Source organism: Sinohyriopsis cumingii, chromosome 16, assembly GCF_028554795.1.
Source record: "Sinohyriopsis cumingii isolate HCF-2022 chromosome 16, ASM2855479v2, whole genome shotgun sequence".
Classification (NCBI taxonomy): Eukaryota; Metazoa; Mollusca; class Bivalvia; order Unionida; family Unionidae; genus Sinohyriopsis; species Sinohyriopsis cumingii.
In genome coordinates, this window is record NC_142976.1 from 61,829,275 (window position 1) to 61,853,682 (window position 24,408).

At 35.1% G+C, this 24,408-nt stretch overlaps 1 protein-coding gene across 3 annotated transcripts in view; it reads right to left on the bottom strand.

Moving 5' to 3' along the window:
• LOC149780550 (solute carrier family 12 member 4-like) overlaps positions 1-24,408 on the bottom strand; it is a 241,300-nt gene that overhangs the window by 36,330 nt on the left and 180,562 nt on the right. For all 3 annotated transcript variants that reach the window (XM_089937582.1, XM_089937580.1, XM_089937583.1), the window contains 7 exons: positions 22,540-22,628; positions 18,509-18,588; positions 14,044-14,132; positions 9,871-9,977; positions 3,610-3,728; positions 2,726-2,813; positions 1,493-1,584 (listed from right to left, as the gene is read on the bottom strand). In XM_089937582.1, coding sequence (XP_089793708.1) covers positions 1,493-1,584; positions 2,726-2,813; positions 3,610-3,728; positions 9,871-9,977; positions 14,044-14,132; positions 18,509-18,588; positions 22,540-22,628 — 664 coding nt within the window. The remainder of the gene's footprint in view (positions 1-1,492; positions 1,585-2,725; positions 2,814-3,609; positions 3,729-9,870; positions 9,978-14,043; positions 14,133-18,508; positions 18,589-22,539; positions 22,629-24,408) is intronic.

Genomic DNA, 24,408 nt, shown 5'->3' on the forward strand with positions numbered 1-24,408 from the left:
AGCACTTTAATTTCATTTAAAAGTTAGCTTAATACATTACCCTTAAAAAGAGAAATAAATGGTTGACGTAAAAATAGAGTACAGTATCGCCTAATGGGTATTTGCCACACTAGCGCATTTACAGTACGGTACATGTATACTAATATTACCCCTATACTAATTCATTGGCTGCCATTTTCTTTTGCACTCACAGTAAGGTAAAACCAAGTAATGAATGGGACTGTAAACTTAATGACTGACGTTTTCTTTGTCATTGTCAGGAAGGTAAACTAGGTAAACTTCATATGTCACAGAAGTCATATAACGAAGGTACATTTCAATAAAATAAAGAAAACATGTACGCAGAGGGTACCAATGAAAATTTCGCGAATCCTTGAATTCACGAATCCAGAAACATGAATGCACGAGGTATTACTGTAGTGCCATTTTTCTAAGTTCTCATTTTAATTTGTGACATATACTCAACCAACTGTGAGCAAACAATGGAGTCATAATCAAAATAAAGTGAATTTTTTATTTTTGTGGGGAATACATTTTTGTGGATTTCATGCCTGCTAACCACAAATTAAAGCATGTAACAATCAATCAGTCTTTCAAAGAAACAATAGGACTCCTTCCCCCAGTCACAAATTTAAGTATCAACAATAATGTAATTTTTCCCCAAACAACTAAAACTGATACCAAGAAAATAAATGAGATCACAGCAATTGAAAACCCTTATTTCAAGAACATTTACAATGTGTAGGTGTGTATGTATGTGCAAGAAAATAAGAAACTAGTGTTATCAGTTCTGGGTGCATTGCAAAGGACTCCACTGACTACAAACAATCATGTCCCATGCCCACTAAATCTTTACCACATGTATCAATCTGAGTGTGCTTTTCTTGGACAGAAAGTAAACAAACAGTACGCACACAAATTAAGCAAGATTTCCTGTACCTGCACTATTCCTGACATGACCTTTAAGAGGCAACTAATAGAGCTAACCTTTTCTTCATGGCGTCTGTCCTGTGATGATTTTTAAATGGAGAATGGCTAGAAGTTCGTACAGAGAAACTATGACCTTGTACTTTAAGGATTGCACCTTTTTTGGCCTGTATACCTTTTTCGATGGAGCTTTTCTAACATCTTTATATTTTATATTCTGTCCCTTAGTACATATTTATTTTTGTTTGGAAGGAAAAGTCCTCCTGGAGGTTTTTGTAAGGTGTTTGCTTTTACAATTTTTGCACCTAGCCATTGCATGGCATTCCACAATGTACCATTACTCCACATGCATGCATACACAAGCATACAGACATACATCCATATCCACACACACATACATACATATACACAACACACAAACATACATAATACATACATACATATGCACATACATACATACATGAATACTTTATTTCAATAAAGGATTGGATGTAGAAGCTATATGACTATTCTTTTATATAAAATGTAATAAAATACTAGAAAGAAATGTTTGCTAGATTCATACCATCTCCACAACCTCCACATCAGCCTCTATCCTCAGCTGGTACATAAACCTCTGCAGGTCCTTCTTCATTTGGATTGTGTTGTCCTCCAGTTCTGAGGGACACAGGTTATGGAATAATCAGCTTTACTACATTCTTATGATGCAGAGGGCAAACTAGGTACTAATTACTTAACACAGCCAATGCCCCCTCCCATCACAACGCAAGTTACTAGGTACTAATTACTTAACACAGCCAATGCCCCCTCCCATCACAACGCAAGTTACTAGGTCCTAATTACTTAACACAGCCAATGCCCCCTCCCATCACAACGCAAGTTACTAGGTACTAATTACTTAACACAGCCAATGCCCCCTCCCATCACAACGCAATAAAAGTTACTAAACAAAAAAAAGGGCCGTCTCTGAGTATGTTCAGTAAAAATTCACAAGGGATACAAGTTTAGCAGCTATCTGAAAAAAGCTTTTGCTGAAATAATCTTTCTAACACATTTTGATCTTAATTCATTCCACTTTTGGAGTCTGTGCAGAATTAGAAAAAGGGTTCAAGTGGCATGAATTGAAGAAACTGAAAAATCAAGCTTTGAATTAATACATTTTGTTACTGATTTTATGTTGATGTATCCAAAATGTATAGTTACTGTAAAGATATGAAAAGAAGGACACACAGAACAGACACTTAAGGGTACATGCCATCTCCCAAAAATGTGACTGGCATGTAATTCTGGAAGGGGGGTGGCACTGAAATGCAACAGATTATGAATGTTTACTTGATTTCTTCAGCGAAATGCAAACTTTTAAAAGACATGCTTCTTGATAATATCTTCTTTGATTTCCCTTGCAGGTTTAATCTGCGTGATTTTGTTATTTCTATTATCTGTATATCTGAATATGGGTAACAGTGTTTCCCTTCACTCTCAGTTGTGCATCAGAGATTCCAGTTTTGACACCAAATTTTTTAAAATCAATCTGACCCCAAGTTCTGACACCAAGAGGATTTCTTACTCAATTCTGCACCCCCAGGGGATACACTGTGGTCTATATGGTTGTATTAATGACTGTATATTGATAAAAGTTGGTATCTATGTGTCTGTCTGTCTGCACGTGTCTGTTAGTCTGTCCATTGTCTCTACCATATTGCAGTCAAACACATTCAAGTGGGAAAATCAATCCCACTGACTGACATTTTATTATTTCAGGTTTACTACATTAGTGTAAGACAAGTGTCAAGGATACGGGCCACAGTAAATATCCTCAGCTTACAGTGCCGCCATGTCCTGTGCTGCTTTAGCAGGAAGGGAAGTAACATCAGCAACCCTCCATCATGTTACAAGGTCAAGGTCAAAATAAATCACGATATCGGTGTGTACTTATTGAAGCTAGGTAAATTCTTGAATGTAAATTTCTTGTGTGGAATGCAGTAGTCTCCCCTACACACTGTACTATGATGTATAACAAATTTATCTGACTTGCAAAACTCTGACACAGAACAGTGACACAAAACTCTCATAAAGAACACTGACAAAACTCTGACACAAAAATATGGCACAGAACATGGACACAAAACTTTGACAAAGAACACTGACACAAATTTTTACATAGAACTTTGGCACAGAACTTTGACAAAAACATCTGACAAAAAACTCTGACACAATGCCAGCTCCAAAGCATATTTGGACACAGTTTAATTAATAAACAATTCTGTTTGCAGTTGGGTTTATAATACACACATAACAGTGCATGAAATATTTCACAAAAAAGTTTAACTTTTTGAAGCATAGTCTGGACATGAATTGTGAATTGCAAGGAAATGTCTAAGAATAACCCCCAAATTACAAAGTAAATCTCTGATGAAGATAAAACTGACATTCCATTTATTAAAAAAATTTTTTATACCCCCTCCATGCGGCTCCAAGTAAGAGGCCCAAAAATCATACTCCTCTTGCAGATGGTCACCACACAAAGCAATCTATGTACCAAGTTTGGTTAGTTTCCATAGAGCAAGTGATTTTGGAAATGTGTTTATAAACTGCCAGACAGATGGATGAAAATGTATGGCATCAGAATACCCACCCACCCCGCCCCATGTGGGAAAGAGGAATAATAGTAATGAAAAGGATATGCACAATCCACCAGATGTCAATGGTGCCCCTAATTCTTTCTGAGCTATTGGGGTAAGCCTGGATACCCTTGGGGACCAACAGAGCCAACTGGCCAGCTCCAACATTCTTCACTGTATCTGAAAACAGAAATTATTGCAGTAAAACCTGTCTTGAAAGACCACTGTTATGTGAGACCAACTGTCTTGAGAGATTTAATGATTATATAGAGTTAAGACCTTTTATGAGAGACCATAATTTTTTGGTAGAATGGGTGGTCTTTCAAGACAGGTTCTTCTGTATTGCAGTTATGAGAGATTCCACCAAATCCATTCACAAATGTATCCTTCAATACATTTCAACTTTGATTTATAATAATCATTTTTATGTTAGGATGTAAAGTACTGGAGTTTCTGAGAGATATAATCTTGATATTTCACTGGAATAAAAAAAGGTTATGATTTTTCACTGGCCATCAATTGGCACACAGGTAACATTATAACCATGAGATACGAAGTTTTGTCTTAGACACTTAAGTAGTCATGAGGTAAGCATGGCCACCTCCTGTTAAAGATGACATGTTCGAATCCAGTAAGGCGTGAATTATTATTATTTCTTTTCTTAATGTGCTATTTCACTATTGAATCAGGAAGGAGAATTATGTTGCTGTTTAAATATTTTGCATGAATAATCACAAAAGAGAGCTGAACATAAACAGTAAACTGCTGATATTGTACAGGAACCAGGTGAACATAAACAGTAAACTGCTGCTGATATTGTACAGGACCCAGGTGAACATAAACAGTAAACTGCTGCTGATATTGTACAGGACCCAGGTGAACATAAACAGTTAACTGCTGATATTGTACAGGACCCAGCTGAACATAAACATTTAACTGCTGATATTGTACAGGACCCAGATAAACAGTAAACTGCTGATATTGTACAGGACCCAGGTGAACATAAACAGTAAACTGCTGCTGATATTGTACAGCACCCAGGTAAACAGTAAACTGCTGATATTGTACAGGACCCAGGTGAACATAAACAGTAAACTGCTGATATTGTACAGGACCCAGGTGAACATAAACAGTAAACTGCTGCTGATATTGTACAAGACCCAGGTGAACATAAACAGTAAACTGCTGCTGATATTGTACAGGACCCAGTTGAACATAAACAGTAAACTGCTGCTGATATTGTACAGGACCCAGGTGAACATAAACAGTTAACTGCTGATATTGTACAGGACCCACATGAACATAAACAGTAAACTGCTGATATTGTACAAGACCCAGGTGAACATAAACAGTAAACTGCTGCTGATATTGTGCAGGACCCAGGTGAACATAAACAGTAAACTGCTGCTGATATTGTACAGGACCCAGGTAAACAGTAAACTGCTGATATTGTACAGGACCCAGGTGAACATAAACAGTAAACTGCTGATATTGTACAGGACCCAGGTGAACATAAACAGTAAACTGCTGATACTGTACAGGACCCAGGTGAACATAAACAGTAAACTGCTGCTGATATTGTATAGGACCCAGGTGAACATAAACAGTTAACTGCTGATATTGTACAGGACCCACATGAACATAAACAGTAAACTGCTGATATTGTACAAGACCCAGGTGAACATAAACAGTAAACTGCTGCTGATATTGTACAAGACCCAGGTGAACATAAACAGTAAACTGCTGCTCATATTGTACAGGACCCACGTGAACATAAACAGTAAACTGCTGATGTTGTACAGGACCCACATGAATATAAACAGTAAACTGCTGCTGATATTGTACAGGACCCAGGTGAACATAAACAGTAAACTGCTGCTGATATTGTACAGGACCCAGGTAAACAGTAAACTGCTGATATTGTACAGGACTCAGGTGAATATAAACAGTAAACTGCTGATATTGTACAGGACCCAGGTGAACATAAACAGTAAACTGCTGATATTATACAGGACCCAGGTGAACATAAACAGTAAACTGCTGCTGATATTGTACAGGACCCAGGTAAACAGTAAACTGCTGATATTGTACAGGACCCAGGTAAACAGTAAACTGCTGATATTGTACAGGACCCAGTAAAAATCTGCAAATTTCAATCAAATATATAGTACAACTTGCTGATCAATATATCTGAGCAAAAATTAACAAGAAAATTTGCTTGCTATAATTGAATAGCAGATACATTCCATCTTGCTGATGAATTATTTTTCATGGTTCCCACACTTATTTAAATATAAATTTCCAGGTCTTTTCCAGGATGAAATTAATATTTCCAAAGTTAACATATGACCACTGCTGAATGGAATTAAAGAACATTTTGGATTATAAAACATGCATTTTCCAAATCTGAAGATGTTTCTCTTTCAAGACTCTCCAAAACATATATGTCAGAAAAGATGAACATGTACAAAAACCATAAAATGAGTCACACGAAACAAATCTTACTATTTTCCTATAAACTGGCATTTAAAACCATTTCAATGTACAGAATACAAATCCTAACTTTACTTAGCTGACCCGCATTATATTGCTACGTGGAAACAACATAATGAGCATACATTATTTTGTTTCCTTTCAAACCTTTAATTCTAAAGAATTCTAGAGCAATATATGTGCATGTTATAAGAATTCTAGAGCAATATATGTGCACATTATACAAAATAAACATTTCCTATCACAGTATGAAAAAAAACCCCAATAAATGCAAAGTATTAGAATCTTATCATGTAACGAAAAAAGTTTAACCCTGAATTTTTGTGTGCCAATAAAATCTCAAACAAGATTTTTCAACCAACCTAAACTCCTTAAGACGATTTGGTTCAAAATTCTATTATTTAAAGACATTAACAAAAGAGTTGATTTAAATTTTAAAGACATTAATAAAAGGGTTGATTTAAATTTTGACAAAAGACCTTCAAAACTATATATTGTTCTATAAACAAGGGCCAAAGTTTCTGTAAAATCATCTTGTTATCTTGTAGGTCAATAAACTAGTCCCAAAACCTGTACTGATACATGGGCTCTTATCATTTCTTAATATATATAATAAAAGACGACAATATCCTATTTTCCTGTGTTCTATTTAAGATCTGAAACCAGTGCTTCAAGCTACATGTCACTGTGTAATAGTTTCGCACCAAAGTTCAGCTCAGGCATTCAACATTTTTCAATCTGCGTTGCCTCCAAATATTCCAACCCCATTTTTCACAGTTGCACATTTAGGATGGAGTGTGTGTTCAGGGCAATTACAAATAAAAAATTTGGACTCTGCCGCCACCATAAGATAGCTTACCAGTGGGCCTAGCAAATTTAAGCTATGTCATAACGACTTATACCTGCCTGAAATCGATAAGAAAAATATTTATTTTCTCAAAAATGGCAAGTATTATATTTGTTATGTCTTTACTTCACTGACAGACTAGACGAAACTCTGCATAGATGAAACCTGACCAGGTACTTGCCATTTGCGTTAATAGTCACACGACTTAACAACTCTCATACAATAACATAGGAAGTCCAATAGTCATGTGATATCAACAACAAACACCTTTTTAATGTCGTTGTACAAAATTTCAATTATATTAAATGAAATTCTCATACCTTTCGTAAAAACCAGAAAGAACATATAATTCTTAACATATTTATTTCGAGAAAAACTACAAGAAACTTGGCCAGTCTGATTCATCAAGCAGAGTAGTCTGGTTCCCTGCTTCATATGCTCCCTGTGTGAGAGAGCACATATCAACATGGTAGTCACGTGATACAACAAAATTCCAGAAGTAGGTCTCTCAGAATAAATATAGATATTTTTATGCTCCTTCGTTTTAGTATTTTTATTGCAACCAGTATACGACTTTCATTTAATATTTTTTTCTACAATATTTGAAAATGATGGCTGTGAGATTCTGTGTGTTCATGTGACTAGCAATTGAAATCGCTAATACAAGTTCAAATTTCATCAACGCATTAGTTTTTTGTCTTTCAGCAGATTAAAGACATAACCATTTTAATACTCGCAATTTCTGAGAAAATAAATAATTTTTGTATTGATTTTATGCAGGTATAAATCGATTTAAGAATGTTTAAGTTTGCTGGCCCATCTGCTAAGCGGCTACGCTTTTAACGCCATCATGCTCACTTCTTGTGATGCTAGACTGGTTTTCATACCTTCCATATAAAAAAGATAAGGATATTGTACTAATCCACTGAGTGTTTGGATTGTCTCAACAAATATATTTATGGCAAGCACCCAAATGATCCATACTGCAACCTCCTAATAATATTCTATATAGAACTTGATAAATGTAACTCACGATCAGTTCAGTTACTACTCAATTACTTAATTGTTTTAGGCGTCAAAATTGTGGAGGAAAATTCCCAGGTTTTTCTCAACTTTCATCAATATCTGCAAAATTCAAGGACTTTACATGGTCGGGAAAAAAATTTCTTCTGACTTTTTACCGATTTCCCGGTAGTGTGGGAACCCTGTTTTTTATTTTAACCCAATGAAATATAACCTTTTTATTCACTTGTTTCAAGGCAAATATCCTCTATAAACTGTAACAAGAGTCTTCTAGAGATTACATATTTCCCCCTGTGTAAAGTCTCCAACTTATACTACCCTATGGTCCAAACAAAATTTTCATACTACTTATGCAAATACCATATGGTCCAGCACTCAGTTTTCATACTACTAATGCAAGTACTCTATGGTCCACCACCCCCAGTTTCATGCTAATTATGTACCAGTAAACACCATATGGTTCATGACCCTCAATTTTCCACCCACCTATGTGGTCCACTACAAAATGAATTTTCATACTACTTATACAAGTACCATATGGTCCTGCACTCTCAGTTTTCATACTACTTATGCAAGTACTATATGGTCCTGCAGTCTCATCAATTTTCAAACTTTTTATGCAAGCACCAATGTTCCATTTCACTTAATTGCAAAAAACATATGCAAGTAATCCATGGTCTATTAAATTTTCATACCACTTTTTTATGCAAGTATCCTATGGTCTATCACTCTCAATTTTCATACTACTTTTTTATGCGACAATTCTATGGTCTATCACTCTCAATTTTCATACTACTTTTTTAATGTGAGTATCCTAAGGTCTATCACTCTCAATTTTCATACTAATGTTTTATGTGAGTACCCTATGGTCTATCACTCTCAATTTTCATACTACATTTTTATGCGAGTATCCTATAGTCTTTCACTCTCAATTTTCACACTACTTTTTTATAGGAGTACCATATGGTCTACCACTCTCAATTTTCATACTACTTTTTTATGCGAGTATCCTATGGTCTATCACTCAGCTTTCATACTACTTTTTTATGCGAGTATCCTATGGTCTTTCATTCTCAATTTTCATACTACTTTTTTATGCGAGTATCCTATGGTCTATCACTCAATTTTCATACTACTTTTTTATGCAAGTACCCTATGGTCTATCACTCTCAATTTTCATACTACTTTTTTATGTGAGTATCCTATGGTCTATCACTCTCAATTTTCATGCTACTTTTTCTAGCTGCACAACTTGTCCATGATTTAGGGTTAGGGAATTAATGTGTACCTGACTTTTGTCACAATCTACCTTACTTCTGTCACAATTCTAAGGAGAAAAAAAAAATGTTTACTTGAATTTGAGACCCGACCTTGTTTAGGAGTTAGTGGGTTTTTCTACAAAAACAGTACTGCACCAAAGGTCAAGTGACTTGTGTATGTGTGTGCATGTGCATATGTGTGGTTGGTAAACATATTTTTTATTCCTATTTCATATCAGTCTTTTGGGAATCTATGATCAGAGTGTAGCTGTGTTTGGATAAAATTCGAGAAGAATTATTTATTTAAAGTATTAATTGGAAATACAAAGTGCTCACTGACTCTTTGGACTAAAACACTACTTTGGAATTATTGTGATGCTTTCAAAAATATTCTGGATTATATCACTGTGATACATCAAGACATACGAGGCTAATGGAATTCATTTGGAACATTCTAAACTTCTGGACATTTAGGATTATTTGGGATTTAATTAATACTGTAAGTGTCTCTTAAATTTTCAAATAAATTATTTCTTAATGTTACTAAACTTGATTGTTTCACTTCTTAATGTTAAACAGTTTAAGACCCTAAAGCCATAACATAAGACTGTGCATCAATTAATTTTAAATTATGGGGTTTCAAAAATCTGAACTCATCAAATGGAAATGGAACTGTGTGAAGCTTATAGTTGAAACCTACCAAGAAACACTTTGTAGCTTCTCTCATCCGAGTCATGTCTCCAACCATAGGGCCATCCTAGCATTACTGTGTTATGCTTCAACCCTCCTAGACCGGAGTTCTGAAGCCTGAAAAATTAAAATAATCATTGGCTTCACATAATAGGCAGAAATCTGTCACAGATGATGATCTACCAATAACATAGTGTCAGCAAATCTGGATCCATTATGTTCATCTGAACCCTATAAATATAATGGTATAAATTAGCATCTGTTATGACATTTTTCCCTGTGAATTAGAAAATATAAGCAATGTTCATTACAGTCTGGAGTACTACTGCAACAATCAGGGCACCCAAAAGATTGGTTAACAAAGCAACTTTGGGGAATTTATTTCTCCCTTACCAATAAATTTTAAGAGAAGCAAGGTCATTATAGTGATAATATCAAATGAGTTAAGTCAGCTTTATAAAGGAAGACAATACTGATGACGCAGAACACTGACAATTGAAACAAGGTGAGGTCTCATTAATTTACAAATTTATATAAAATGCAGCTCTAACATTAATCGACCATAACTTAACTCCAGATGTATCAGCAGAAAAATTTAAAAACGTAAATAACAAAATTACTGTGCAGAAATAAAACTGGGTGGGCCCAACAGTAAGAGAGCAAGGCTCTCCTCAAGGACAATGCAGATCAATTGCTGGCTGAAAAATCAAATGAAGACAAGGTGTCATCAATATAAAAGTTATGTACCAAGCAGGGGTACCTGCAGTACCAAGGGTGTTATTGTAAGTAAAGGAAAGAGTGGCAAGTTCAATAATCAGGGGCTATAACTCTGCTGCCAACTAGATTTGTTTGATCCATGTCCTGAAGCAACACTGACAAACTCAGCTGAAGTCTAATTAATAACAAACTATCTACCAGATTTGTTTAATTTATGCGCTGAAGAAACGCTGAAAAATTCAGCTTTAGTATAATTAATTATAAACCGTCAAACAGATTTGTTTAATTCACATGCTGAAATGAAAGGCTATAACTGCAAAATTAGAGATTGTGGTAATTGGTGCAATGCAAAGGACCACACTCTCTACACAGGCCATAACTTGAGCTTAGTGGCCTATAACTTTAAGTAATTGCTTCTGAAAAATCACTTCCAAGCATGGCAGTGGCAACTTGAGTTCCTGAAACATCTACAAAGGTAAGAGTAAGAATGAAACTTCTTGCCAATCTTTTAATTGTTTACTTTTGTTTTGTATTTAATTAAACACAAGCAAATGAGAACAGCAAGAGGCCCAAGTGCATCTGATATTGCTCATGTCGTACATTGGTCTAAAAGGCAAATGTAGTAAATAAGACAACTGCCTTGGGTTGAAAAACAACCATATCAGGAAAACTTCCAGGTATGTGGTAGAACTTGGTGGCATTTCACATGTTGTTTAAGCGGGTGTATAGTTGAATAACTTCAGCTAGACTGGATGTGACTGATTTCATGCTTAGACTCTTTCACATCTGACTCAAATGGCACAGCAGTTTTGGAGAGAAAGTCATTGTATGATTGATTTGTTTATGTTAGTATATTAGTGATAGACATACATAATGAGATGTATGAAACATTTGTAGGTATTCCACCCAGCTTCGAAAGAAGCCTCAATACTTCTTGGGAAACTACCCCAGACAAAAAAATTTATAGAGCACATCGCATGAAACATTCTTACCAAGTTTGATACAAATTGGCATAACTGTTCCAGAGAAGACTAAACAAAGATTTTCCTCATTGCTGCTATGGAAGCCACACCACTGCTAGAAAAGCCAGCCATAACACTATTTAAATACAGCATGTCCTACTTTTGGAGAAGGTTTTCGTATTTTAGGAAATATTCCTACATAGTTTTATCAAAACCAGCCAAGTTCTTCTAAAGAGATATTGAGAACAGATTGTCTGTGCTGAGAAAGTCACACCATTGTTTGGGAAGCAACTCAACACTATTTTGATAGAGCATGTCCTAACAAACATTCTTACCATGTGTGAATCTGACTCAGCCATTCTAGAGAATTCTTAATAAATATACCTACAAGGTTTGTTTGAAATTGGCTCATCCATTCTAGAGAAGAAGTCAATAATATGATTTCTACAAGGTTGTTAAGGAAGCCAAAAATACTGTAATGGATCCACCATAAAACCAAATTTTGATAGAGCCTGTCCAAGCAAATATTCCTGTCATGTCTGATTGAAATTGGCTCAGTTGTTCTAGAGAATCCAAAAATAGTTTTTTTCCTCCTTGTTATGACAGTTGCTAGAGAAGCCAACCAAGTCATAATTCTGATACAGCATGTGTGAGAAAAAAAAACATTCCTACCAAGTCTGATCAAAACTGGTTCAGCCATTCTGGAGAAGATGAAAATAGGTTTTCCATTTTTGTTACTTTGGAAGTCGCACCACTGCTAGGGAAATTATGGCAGTTCGTGAAGTCGGTTGTCAATGGGGAGTGGAAAAACTTAATTATGTTTAATTGGTGATTAATTTGCTTCAGTGAAACATTTAAAAATTCTGTTGTTTTAATTAATGTGTCATTCAGTGAGAGTTTACCAAATATTATGCTCAGTGATTTATTTCCTGCTTTTGAATTACTTAAGTCTGAATGATAAGATGGTAAAATTCTATTATATTAGATGTATTTGTGAACTGTTGAATGACAACAGCTCACTGAATTACATTTTCTTTTATGTCTCAATCTCTGAAAAGACCTGCCAGTCATGCATAACTAGAGAAAGAAACATTCTTATACAAACATCAGTAACTGCTATGACTGCTTCACTGTCTGATTGTATGTTTCTAACAAAACACCTGACAAGCAATTCTCTTTATTTAACAAGAGACAAGAAATCTTAAACACCAGTTTGCTTCACAAATAACAAACAATCCCAGCTATGAGCTCATGACTAAAACAAAATGCCTCCTGAGATTTCAGTTTTCATTCCTGAGATATGAATTTTGACTCGAGATTTTGGGGTCAGGGGTCAAATGACTCTTCAGTTTTGAAATCTACTGAGAATCTTGCCTTCTACACAGATGCTCTGTGACAACTACTGCACCCTGCAGCTCCTTACACACAGATGTTCTGTGACAAGTACTGCACCCTGCAGCTCCTTACATATAGATGTTCTGTGACAACTACTACAACCTGAAGCTCCGTACACAATGATGCTCTGTGACAACTACTACACCCTGCACCTCCTTACACACAGATGCTGTAGCAACTACTACACCCCGCAGCTTCTTACTCATAGATGCTCAGTGACAACTACTACACCCTGCAGCTTCTTACTCATAGATGCTCTGTGACAACTACTACACTCTGCAGCTCCTTGCACATAGATGCTCAGTGGCAACTATTACACCCTGCAGCTTCTTACTCATAGATGCTCTGTGACAACTACTACACCCTGCACCTCCTTATGAATGCTGTAACAACTACTACACCCTGCACCACCTTACACACAGATGCTGTAGCAACTACTACACCCACAGCTTCTTACTCATAGATGCTCAGTGACGACTACTACACCCTGCACCTCCTTACGAATGCTGTAGCAACTACTACACCCTGCAGGTTCTTACTCATAGATGCTCAGTGGCAACTACTACACCCTGCAGCTCCTTGCACATAGATGCCCTGTGACAACTACTACACCCTGTACCTCCTTATGAATGCTGTAGCAACTACTACACCCTGCACCTCCTTACGAATGCTGTAGCAACTACTACACCCTGCACCTCCTTACACACAGATGCTGTAGCAACTACTACACCCTGCAGCTTCTTACTCATAGATGCTCAGTGACAACTACTACACTCTGCACCTCCTTACACACAGATGCTGTAGCAACTACTACACCCTGCAGCTTCTTACTCATAGATGCTCAGTGGCAACTACTACACCCTGCAGCTCCTTGCACACAGATACTCTGTGACAACTACTTTACCCTTCAGATCCTTTCCCACTGATACTCAATGGCAAGTACTTAAGCCTGCATCTCCATTCCCATATCATATCACTGCAATGTAAACATTTCATTGCAAATTCATGTTGTCTTTATACAGATAAACTAACATTCATTTCAAGTTGATTTGCCAACTATATAAAAAATAAATGGACAGTTTTAGGTTCAGAAATAAAGAACATCTTACAAGTGACACAATCCCTCTGTGATTTCGTTTGCAACTATGACCTCTCCAAAACCTTTAACTCCTGTTGTTTCTATAATTTTCTGCACATTCTGAAATTAAAGAAATAAACAGATAAAACATAGGAATGGAATGTTGTATCTACCATCATTTTTTCATAATAATAACTTCTCTCTATTTCCTTAAAACTTTCTGTGCAATATCAAAATTTAAATTTTTTCCCCCAATTTCAACAACTTTTTTTGTACTGATGCATTCAATGACAGTCAGAAATAGGCTAGGTAAACCAGAATGTAATATATCTTAACTTGCAAATAACGAACACTTAGTAATATATGATAATGTTTTGGAGTCTCCCCCCCCCATATACTATTTTCAGTTCCCTTTTTTTTCTCTTCTTTTCTTCTGGGTTGATATATTGCCATTAAAGATAAGTGTGCAACAAGGTCTGGCGGCGTTAGACATGCAGACAGAGTTATCTTCTGCAGTAAGACTGACATCCCATTTTTGTGTGTGACAGTGCCCACTGAGTCAAAACAATGACTATAGTCAAAAGAACCTGATGGGCCTCAGTTCTGACAAACTTGATGGCCACAATGTAGAAAAGAAAATGTGTTTTGATTCTTAATTCAATATGTGTCAAAAGTTACGTTAATTTGGACTGTACTACATACTAATTCACAACCAGAAATTGTTCAGCTTAGTCTTAGAGAGTATACTTAGTATCTGGTAAATATATGTATTACTGAATTTCTTTTATTTTTCTTCACAAATATTGAAAATATTGTCAGGAAAATTGGAAGGTCAGGATATACAGAATAATTATGGTAATTTTACAAATGAAAACAATGCTGACCTCAAACTGAACCATTAACATAAAACACAATATTGAAATTACACTTTAATATGTTCGGTTTCCCCAATATGAAAGTTCATTTCTAGCTCCTTCCCTAAAAAGCACCTGCTTGAGACAGTATGTTTTTAACTTTTGACACCAAAGTCTCAATTTTAGTAAGAATGAGAATCGTAATAAATTTAGCCAAGAAACTATATTTAACAGTACACATTTCCATACAAAGCATGTCCATGATGCTATGGAAGGGAAAGCCCCAAGTCAAACTGGGGACATAACTCGTAAATTTTGTTCACAAATAGCAAAAAACAAACAGGAGCTAGATTTTTAATATAAAGTGTTCTAACAAACTGGTTTCAATCCATTTTTTTCTCCTACAAGACTACTGAGTGAAAATGAAATTCAAGACAGGAGGTACATGGGTGATACTGTACGTCTCCTTTATTGATAGAGTATGGAGAAGATCACAGAAAAATATTATTTGCAATGTAGTATATACAATTGTGCAGAATTTATTATCTTTATGAGACTTTTTATGATGCAAAGAATTACTGTCAACCACAACTGCCGGGTGTATTTTTGACCACTCTCGTTCTTTCCTTCATGCATGATATATCATGAATAATATATCAGCAAGGAGTTGAATCAAATTTGCAATCATGATCTATTTAATAATAAGAGAGGCCAACTCAGCATTATTATCAGCAATCCTACTATCAATTTTTCCATATTTAGAATGTAACAAACTTCTAAACAAGCATACTGCATCTTTTCTACCATTTTTCACCTATTTACAGTTGATTCAACTGGTTTCTACCATTTACATTTTTTTTTTACATGAACAATGATATATCTATGTACCAGTCTAAGTCAAGTGATCACAAAGAAAACACCTATTCAAAATCATATTGCACATATTTTTTTCTTCCTGAATGTTATCAATTCAGAATATGGAATTTCCAGCAAAAAATCATAATAATTCTGCAAAACCAGGAAAGGTTGGAATCTTTGTATAATAAATACATCTAACAGCCACAGATCACGATTCATGTTCTAGTGACCATTTGAATTTCCAGTCCACTTATTTTTAGTAACCTATCAGATATAATGTTGCATTTTAGTGTATGGAATAGTTACAATTAGAAAAGTCAAGTTCAGAATAATATTTTTCCCTTTCATAAATGTGAAAGTTAAAATTGATTGGTGAATCAAACTGTAACCTCTGAACTCTTGTTTTCACTCAGACTGGGTGTTTCATATGACATACTTCATTTATGACATTTGGGTTTCAAAATAAGTCATCCTATCGTTGGGAAAGCCATATTCAAAGCACATCTTTTGATTTCTACGATGAAGTATACCAATGGGATATTTTAAGCCTGGCCTTATCAAATGACATTTTCACATTGTTTTCTTGTTTCATCTGAACACATTAATGTAAGTGTACCAAAAATGTAAAATTGTTAAAATTGCTGTTAAACGTAACATACACTAAACTGCTTAACAGTTAATAGGCAGACCTATGTGTATGGAGTTGATAGGTAATAGGTGTTCTATTTATAGCACACTGCATTGGGTAACTTTGCTACATGTATAACAAAGGGCTGAAAAGCCATACACTCTATGAGGTAAAGGGTTATTATCCACTCATCTCAATTATTATAGAACCAGTCAATGACAAATGATAATATAACCTTAAGGTGGAGTGTTGTTGTTGTTGTTGTTGTAGGGTTTAACGCCATTTTTCAGCACAAGATAGGCTATACATGGCGGCCAGTATTAATGGTGGAGGAAGAACCTGGGAAAACCTCGGAAAGAACCACCAACCCACGAGAAGCTACTGGCAAGCTTTCTCACATACCAACATAGGCCGAATTGTGCGAGTCGAACCCACGCAGACAGAGGTGAGATGGCAGTGATCCTTAATGGTGAGCGCTTTAGACCACTCGGCCACTTGGGGCCCCTTAAGGTGGAGTGCACTCAGACTGGAACTTGATCTCCTGAATGGTAACAAGTTCAGTCAATCAGATACAAGGTTACTGCATTAGTATGCATGAATTTTGCAACTACTTAAACTCATCCAACATCTTCAAAATATATGACTATTTAATAAGTTCAATTAAACTGTGATCAGAAATATAGTTGCAATATTCCTGACAGCCAATCAAATGCAAGGTCATATCAAATAAGATGAATGAAATTTCACTCATAATCATACTCAATAAAGATCTTATTGACACAGGCCTGTGTACCAAGTTTGATCAAATTCAATGAAAAATACGGTCTTTAGAGTGGGTAAAAAAAATAATTTCAATATCAGATGCAAGACCACCTCATAAATATATGCATAGGTCTTGGTCATAATAAAAAGCATCCAATATCTTAAGAATACAATTAAAAAGTTTAATTAAAATTGGGTCATAAAAACATTTCTCACATGGTAAGAAGCTCAATTAATCATGTACAAGATCACGTCATTAATAATTAGATCGCTCATAATAAAAATATTTTATATCATGATGTAACAAGTCACAATCAGATCAAACTTATTGCTTCCAGACAGGTATTAAGCTCAGCTAAACAGGTGCAAAATCAGCTCATTAATAAGGATACATCATCCCCACGATCCAAATTGGGAAAGATCTTGATGGTATAAGATCACATTCCAAGTTTGGTCAAAATCAGATCACAATTATTACTTCAAAAATCAGAAATAAGGCTTCTGGAGTGGTAACAAATTCGGCCAATCAAATGCAAGATCACCTCATTCATATGCAAGGTTCCTGCCCATTATTAAACCTGTTCAAGATATTGATACATGAATAAGCATATTTTCCATGTCTGATAAAACTGGATCAGAAATGTGGCCTCACTAGTGGTAACAAGCTCAGCCAAAGAGATACAAGTTCACATCACTGGTATGCATGGATATCGCTCATTATCAATCTTGTCCAAGATTTCAATGAAAGAAGCATTTTAATTCAAGTTTAATAAAAAATGGATTTAAAATAAAATATGGTCTCCAGCATAGTAACAAGGTTAAACAATTAGAGGCAAGATCACCTCATTAATATGTATGAATCTCACTCATTATTAAACTTGTCAGAATTTGATGAAAACTGGATCAGAAATATGACTGAAAGATTGGTAACAATCAAATGCTGGCTTACAGATAACATTTGATGTACGATTCATGATGCAAGGCAGACATGGGGCCATATCATAAGCTCTTTTATCACTAAAAGTATACGAGCCAAATTCAGGAGTATATTGCTGAAATTTGCAATTCTGAATGATTTGGAGATATTTTAAATCAAGATAGGGATCTCTTTTTGGCTTTTGAGGACCCCTAACAAAATCTGTGATAGATGACCATAAATGTGTTATATATGAGGTATGCCACTATACTGAGATACTTTTGAAGTGAGGGACCAATGTAATTTTAAAGTCAAAACTGTCCTAAGCTTTCACTTTTGTTACACCAGAAAAGTGACCTTTAAAGAAGGTGGTTGTACCAGTGAGGATTATTTCTGCAATAATTTGGTGTAAAGGACCTTAAAAAAAGTGACTGTTTAAGACAGGTGACTGCTTATTAACACAAGAAGTGCTGATTACCTGTTTAGCAGCTTGTGCATCTGCATATCTTTCCTGAAAATTACCCTCTAGTACAGTGCTAACCAAAGTTAACCCTTTGCCTGAAAATGGAAACAAAAATTTTGTCAGAGATCTCTCTAATACTGTATGTTTTTATGTTTCAGATCAACAGGCATCTAACTGCCAAGAAAATCAACCTAGGTCTGTCGCAAATAGGTAAAGGACAATACTTAGCCTTCTATGTATGATCTCAAATAGGTACAGGACAATACTTAGCCTTCTATGTATGATCTCAAATAGGTACAGGACAATACTTAGTCTTCTATGTATGATCTCAACTGACTTTATTTAGTCATGTCCATATTAGACTGATATGTGAGACATATAAACTAGGGGTGAAACAATACATCTGTGCCTCGTATCGATATGATTCACAATACACAGCCTGCAATATGATACATATCGATACACTTGATGGTCTTTTCATCTTTGAAAGGTAGGTGGTGCCCCTTTATCTATGTTGACATTCTAGTTGTATTTCCAGTATGCAGATTACAGACAGAGATATTGTTATCATATATTTATATGCAATTCTCATCAATGACAAGAAAACAAAAATACTTTCAAACAGACTACTTGTTGGTTGTCAGTGGGTTTTATTCACTGTTTTAAGCTATTTAAAGGTGGCTCCATTTAACTCACTTTAGCCACCAACCCTCTGTTTTGCACTGCATGAATGCTTTGAAAACATATTACCAATTTCATGTCTAACATAAACTTGGAAAACGTTACAATGTTTATTTCAAAACAGAAGAAATAAAGTGATTTCCTCGTGCAAAGAAAATCTCATCTAGAACAAATCTGGGCATGGGAATGAGGATGAATAAGAACAAAATCTATCACACTGTACTTCCTGCATATGCAAAAGAATGCTGTGGCCACAGGTACTTGTATTTATTAATGAAGAAGGAAAACTACTGACAACACACAGTGCTATTCTGTAATTATGTTTTTTAAATTTTACACAAGATGATAAACTTCAGCTGTTTTAAATCTGACCCCTTCCTGATTCTGTGGTAATTTTTTTCATTCCAACAGCACCTTCATTCAGTAGTTAAATATCTCTGCACAAGAAGAGAAATTCCAAGTTTGCTCCCTATGTACAATTTAAGGAGACGTGCTGCCAGGATTTATCTCAAGGGGGACTTCACCCTTTGTCACCAAAAGATAGGTAGAGTAGAAAAGGAGGGGTTTGAGGAAACAGTCATTGTCCAATATTTACCTAGCACTTCAATACTCCACTTTTTTAGAGCTCTACTGAAATCAAAATCTTTAAAAGATGTCACCTCTTGTTGTATAAGTATTAATCTGTTAATTATTTCTGAGCATACTCTGTTCTTTATCTGTGTATGAATATTTTCTGTTCTACCTTCTGAAAGGGCACATGCATAGCTAGCTTTGTCAGCATGTAGATGTTGGGAAACTGATCTTTGTGGCTGTTATTTAGAATTTTCCAGAGCTCACAGATTTTATCTATCGCATACATCTGCTACAAAATAGGATTTGTCACTAAAACAAACTTACTTCTTGAATCAGTAGTTTAATGACTGCTATGCCAGATTTCTTATCTGTTCCATAATGCTGTATTAGGGTTTTTAGTCGATCAGTGCCACAGTCTGCTTGTGCAGACAGAGGTATTCAAAATAAATATCTTCACTTCTTAATTTCATTTTTTATCCTTTTTTATTAAGTTTATCTTAACCCTGATATGGATATATGATTTTGTAGCATATGATTCACAGGGCTAAATTGATTGATAAAAAAATGAAAATTGCTTTCTACTTTTAAATTGTCTGTATTTTAATTTGGTTCAGTATTCTGCCCTTTCTATATTTAATTTCCAAATAATGCTAAAAGGGAGACTGGCCATCATACCCTCTATTTTTGTCCATCCAAAATATACATCTGACTTGTATTTAACACCATTTTCTGGCTCAAAATCACTCACTGATATCTCCATTAACAATTTCCTAGCTCAAATAATCCAATATACTTCATAACTTTAAAAATTGTCATCATCACTATCATCAGCCAGTATTTGGCGAACGAAAACGTAATGAACCATGCCAGGAATCAGACATTATGGGTTTTCTAGGTTGCCCGTATTTTATATGCGTATTTGTAAAACTTCCTTCATGAAGGGTTCAAACTACACCATAACTCTTATTCCATGGCACAATGTGCCAATCAAATTTAGTTTAACCACCATATTTGTCTTGCTTGAAGACCCCAGATGTGTAAACAGTTGCCTAACTGAATAACAGATGTTGTTACAAGAATGGTTACATTAAAATGGTATCCTTCGTCAAGCACATTTTCACATGCGGGACTTTCATCTTTTTTGCAGGAGTTTTTGCACATCACTGTTCTCCAGTGTGCGAATTTGTGCATATTTTGCATGAGTCACACAATCGCACACCCTAACAGCATCTCTGTTTATGTACTTTATATATAAATGACTTTAGAATGAAGTTTCTCTGTTGCTTTGCTAGTACTTCCTGTCTGTCATGCAGGGAATAAGCTGCACTGATTGCTAGTACTTCCTGTCTGTCATGCAGGGAATAATCCACACTGATTGCTAGTACTTCCTGTCTGTCATGCAGGGAATAAGCTGCACTGATTGCTAGTACTTCCTGTCTGTCACGCAGGGAATAAGCCACTGATTGCTGATTGGTGGTTATTATTTAACCTCGACTGGAACAAGCAGTTACCACCAGAAAGATTTGAACGTAACATATTTCATCTTGTGATACACCAGTAGTGTAGCTTTCAAATCGACCAAAGATGACAAGATCTAATTCTATGTAGAAACTCTGCATAAAATTGGTTATTAAATAATGGGTAAAGTACTTCATTATTTTCATTATGCATGTGGAACACATTTAGAAAGTATCCTTTATGATGAACATGCTGCTGGGTTAAGATAATTAGCATGGAATTGGGGTTGGGGGCAGATTATGAACCATATTACTTTTTTGAATTTGCAGATGGTGAGCGAGTATTCTCAATAGTCTTTTTTAAGTGCCTAGGACTAAAAATGCTGTTTCAGATGAATTCTATATTTAAATCAGGCAAACCTGTAAAAATTATTATTAACTGCTGCAGACTAAAATAAATCATATATTGTAAGTATTGTTTTGTATCGATTCTCCTTCTCTTGTATCGATATATGTATCGTTCCAGCAAAAGTATCAATGCATCAACATACTGGTGAATCGTTTCACCCCTAATATAAACAAACATAATTAAAAATGAAAAGCATATACATTAATTGATTATAATTATGTCAATAAGCAGTACAGGGGAAAAGACAAAGGTTTACAAAAAACTAAAATTTATCAACTATTAATTATATAATTCTACCAAAAATTTCTTAAGACATTTTCATCTGTACTTTGAAAAATGTCATGTAACTTTAGACTTCCCAAATTTCAAGGAAAAACACGCTTCAAGACAAAGAACAGCTTTATTTATCTAAAACAAATAAAAAGAATACTTTACCAAAATGACTAACAGGTCAGCCAATAAATAAGTGCTACATTTCATGATCATATATTTTTTGCTAAAAGCAGGAAGTAAATTAAAAATTCAGCAAAACTTAAATGAAACTATTTGAAAACATTTCCAAAGCTTCAGAAGGGACCACAATTTTTCAGACTACTAAGGTCCCTGGAATCTCAATTCATAATTGCTAGCACAAACTCTAGAAAACAAAAATTAAACAGAGGAGAACTAAAGTCAAATCTGATAATCTGATGGATAACATATAATATTAAAAGGGTTGGACTATAAGAGTAAACTAAAACATGAATACTTTTTTCAATCAATTTTCATTTCAATATTAGTATACCTAACTACCCACAAAGTTGGTGCAAAATAACAATAAATAAAAAATGCAAATAAGCTTTAAACATTGTATTTCCATAAATCTTCTAGGGGAGTCATTTATAGTTTTACAGGATCTTATATAACAGAGATAGAGAAAGAATTACCTGCTTTGAGCTGACTGGCAAATGTAACCATTTCTGGGTACTTGGGATTCAGGTTTTCGTCCAGTTTGAATAAAACTAAGATCTGGGGTCTGGAATAGCAAAGACGAAGATAAATATATTTGTATATACACCACTCCCTCGATAACTCGCAAACCCGCTTATAACGCGGTGTCAGGGGTGGATCCCATTTTTTAAACTTGAAAATACCTCAAAAATGTATCTCTATTTGTTGAACTTGAAAAAATCACGATCAAAATTGGTAATGGAAACTTTGATGTTTCGCTCGTTTTATCATTGAAAACAGTAGATAGGACCTGGAAATTTTAATCAACACTATGAAATATCAAATTTAAAAATAGCTCACACAATTTTTTACATTTTCTTTCCAAACGACATTCCTAGTACACCGCAATTAATGATATGTAAGGAAATTTCGATCAGTGAAAATGTCACTTACGCCGAGTGGAGGCAGTACTTTAATAAATAAATACAAATTAAATAATTTTTTTATCAACTGAAATTTGTGTTCTAGTTCCATCTTTTAGTTCCTTTTAAGTGTAATCATCATAAATGCAATGTGTTCTCTTGTAATTAAATGTAAATGCGTCAATCTACCATAACAGCTATGTCCGCGTGCGTTTCTCTGAGAACCTAATTATGTGCCGACCGTGTTTTGATAACTGACTTGCGAAGTATTTGTTGTATTGTTGCACTGAATTAAAAGCTGACCTCCTTTGTTTCATCACGTTAATAATGTCTTTTGAATTAAAAAAAAGGAGGTGGAATAAAAGAAAAGTTAAAAGGCACAAAAATCGGACTAACTTAAAATCTAGTGGCCTCGGTCGTATGTCGGGTGAACTCACTTAATTTGATCAATCGAACACTGTAATAAACGTTTTTGTGTATGTAACAGAAACTACCTTAAATTAATCGACTCTTTCATAACTGTGATCAAAGATAACAAGGCAGCCAAGCAAAATGAATGCTTCATAAGATATAGAGCTTGATTTCACAGATACGGGCCATTGTGGGCAAGCGAGTTTCAGAGAATTCTTGAACTTGCATTTAGAGATATCCTCAGGGATGATAAGAAATTTCATTATTACTTCCACTGAAATCATCACATTAACACTGTACTAATTGAACAATAAAAAACTGAGTTTCGACATAGATGTGTCACGAAATAAATGTCATGTGTTTTTGAAGAAAAAAAAAGGCATCTTGTTTGGTGGTGTATCAACAGTTAGTCTAGTTCCCAAATTACGGACTACCGATTTGGCAAGATACTATTAAACAACACTACAGGAACAAGACTCATCAAGAAAACAAAAGGCAGTGACGTAATGCACAGATTTTTCGCGTACACGTGATGGTTGTTCAAACCAGTTGGAACGATCTTTCATATGTTGGATATTTTTTAAAAAAATGTTATTTAAACAGAATAATGAACAACTTCATTAGAAAAAGCACATCATTAAAAATTATTATCGACATGATTGTAAAATGAGCATTCAGTCATTAAACAGCCCAGTTCCCTAATGCTGCTACCCCCCCCCCTTTACGGTTTTCTCGATGTCAAAGCGATTTTTTTTTTAATTTTTGAAGGTCACTCGGTAACTCACGCCTCGCTTATAGTGCGGTCTATGTTTGTGGACCCAGTTGTGCGCGAGTTATCAAGGGAGAGGTGTAGATGCATGTGAAGAGTTTTAACAGCACATTAGCACACTCCAGACTATATAATACAGATTAATTAATGAATCTAAGCTATACTGTAAAACACAATATAGGTATCATAAAATTGTAGCAAATCTTATTTTCAACATATAGTGACTCCTGTCTTTAAAGGACACACATGGGACCACCAAGTCT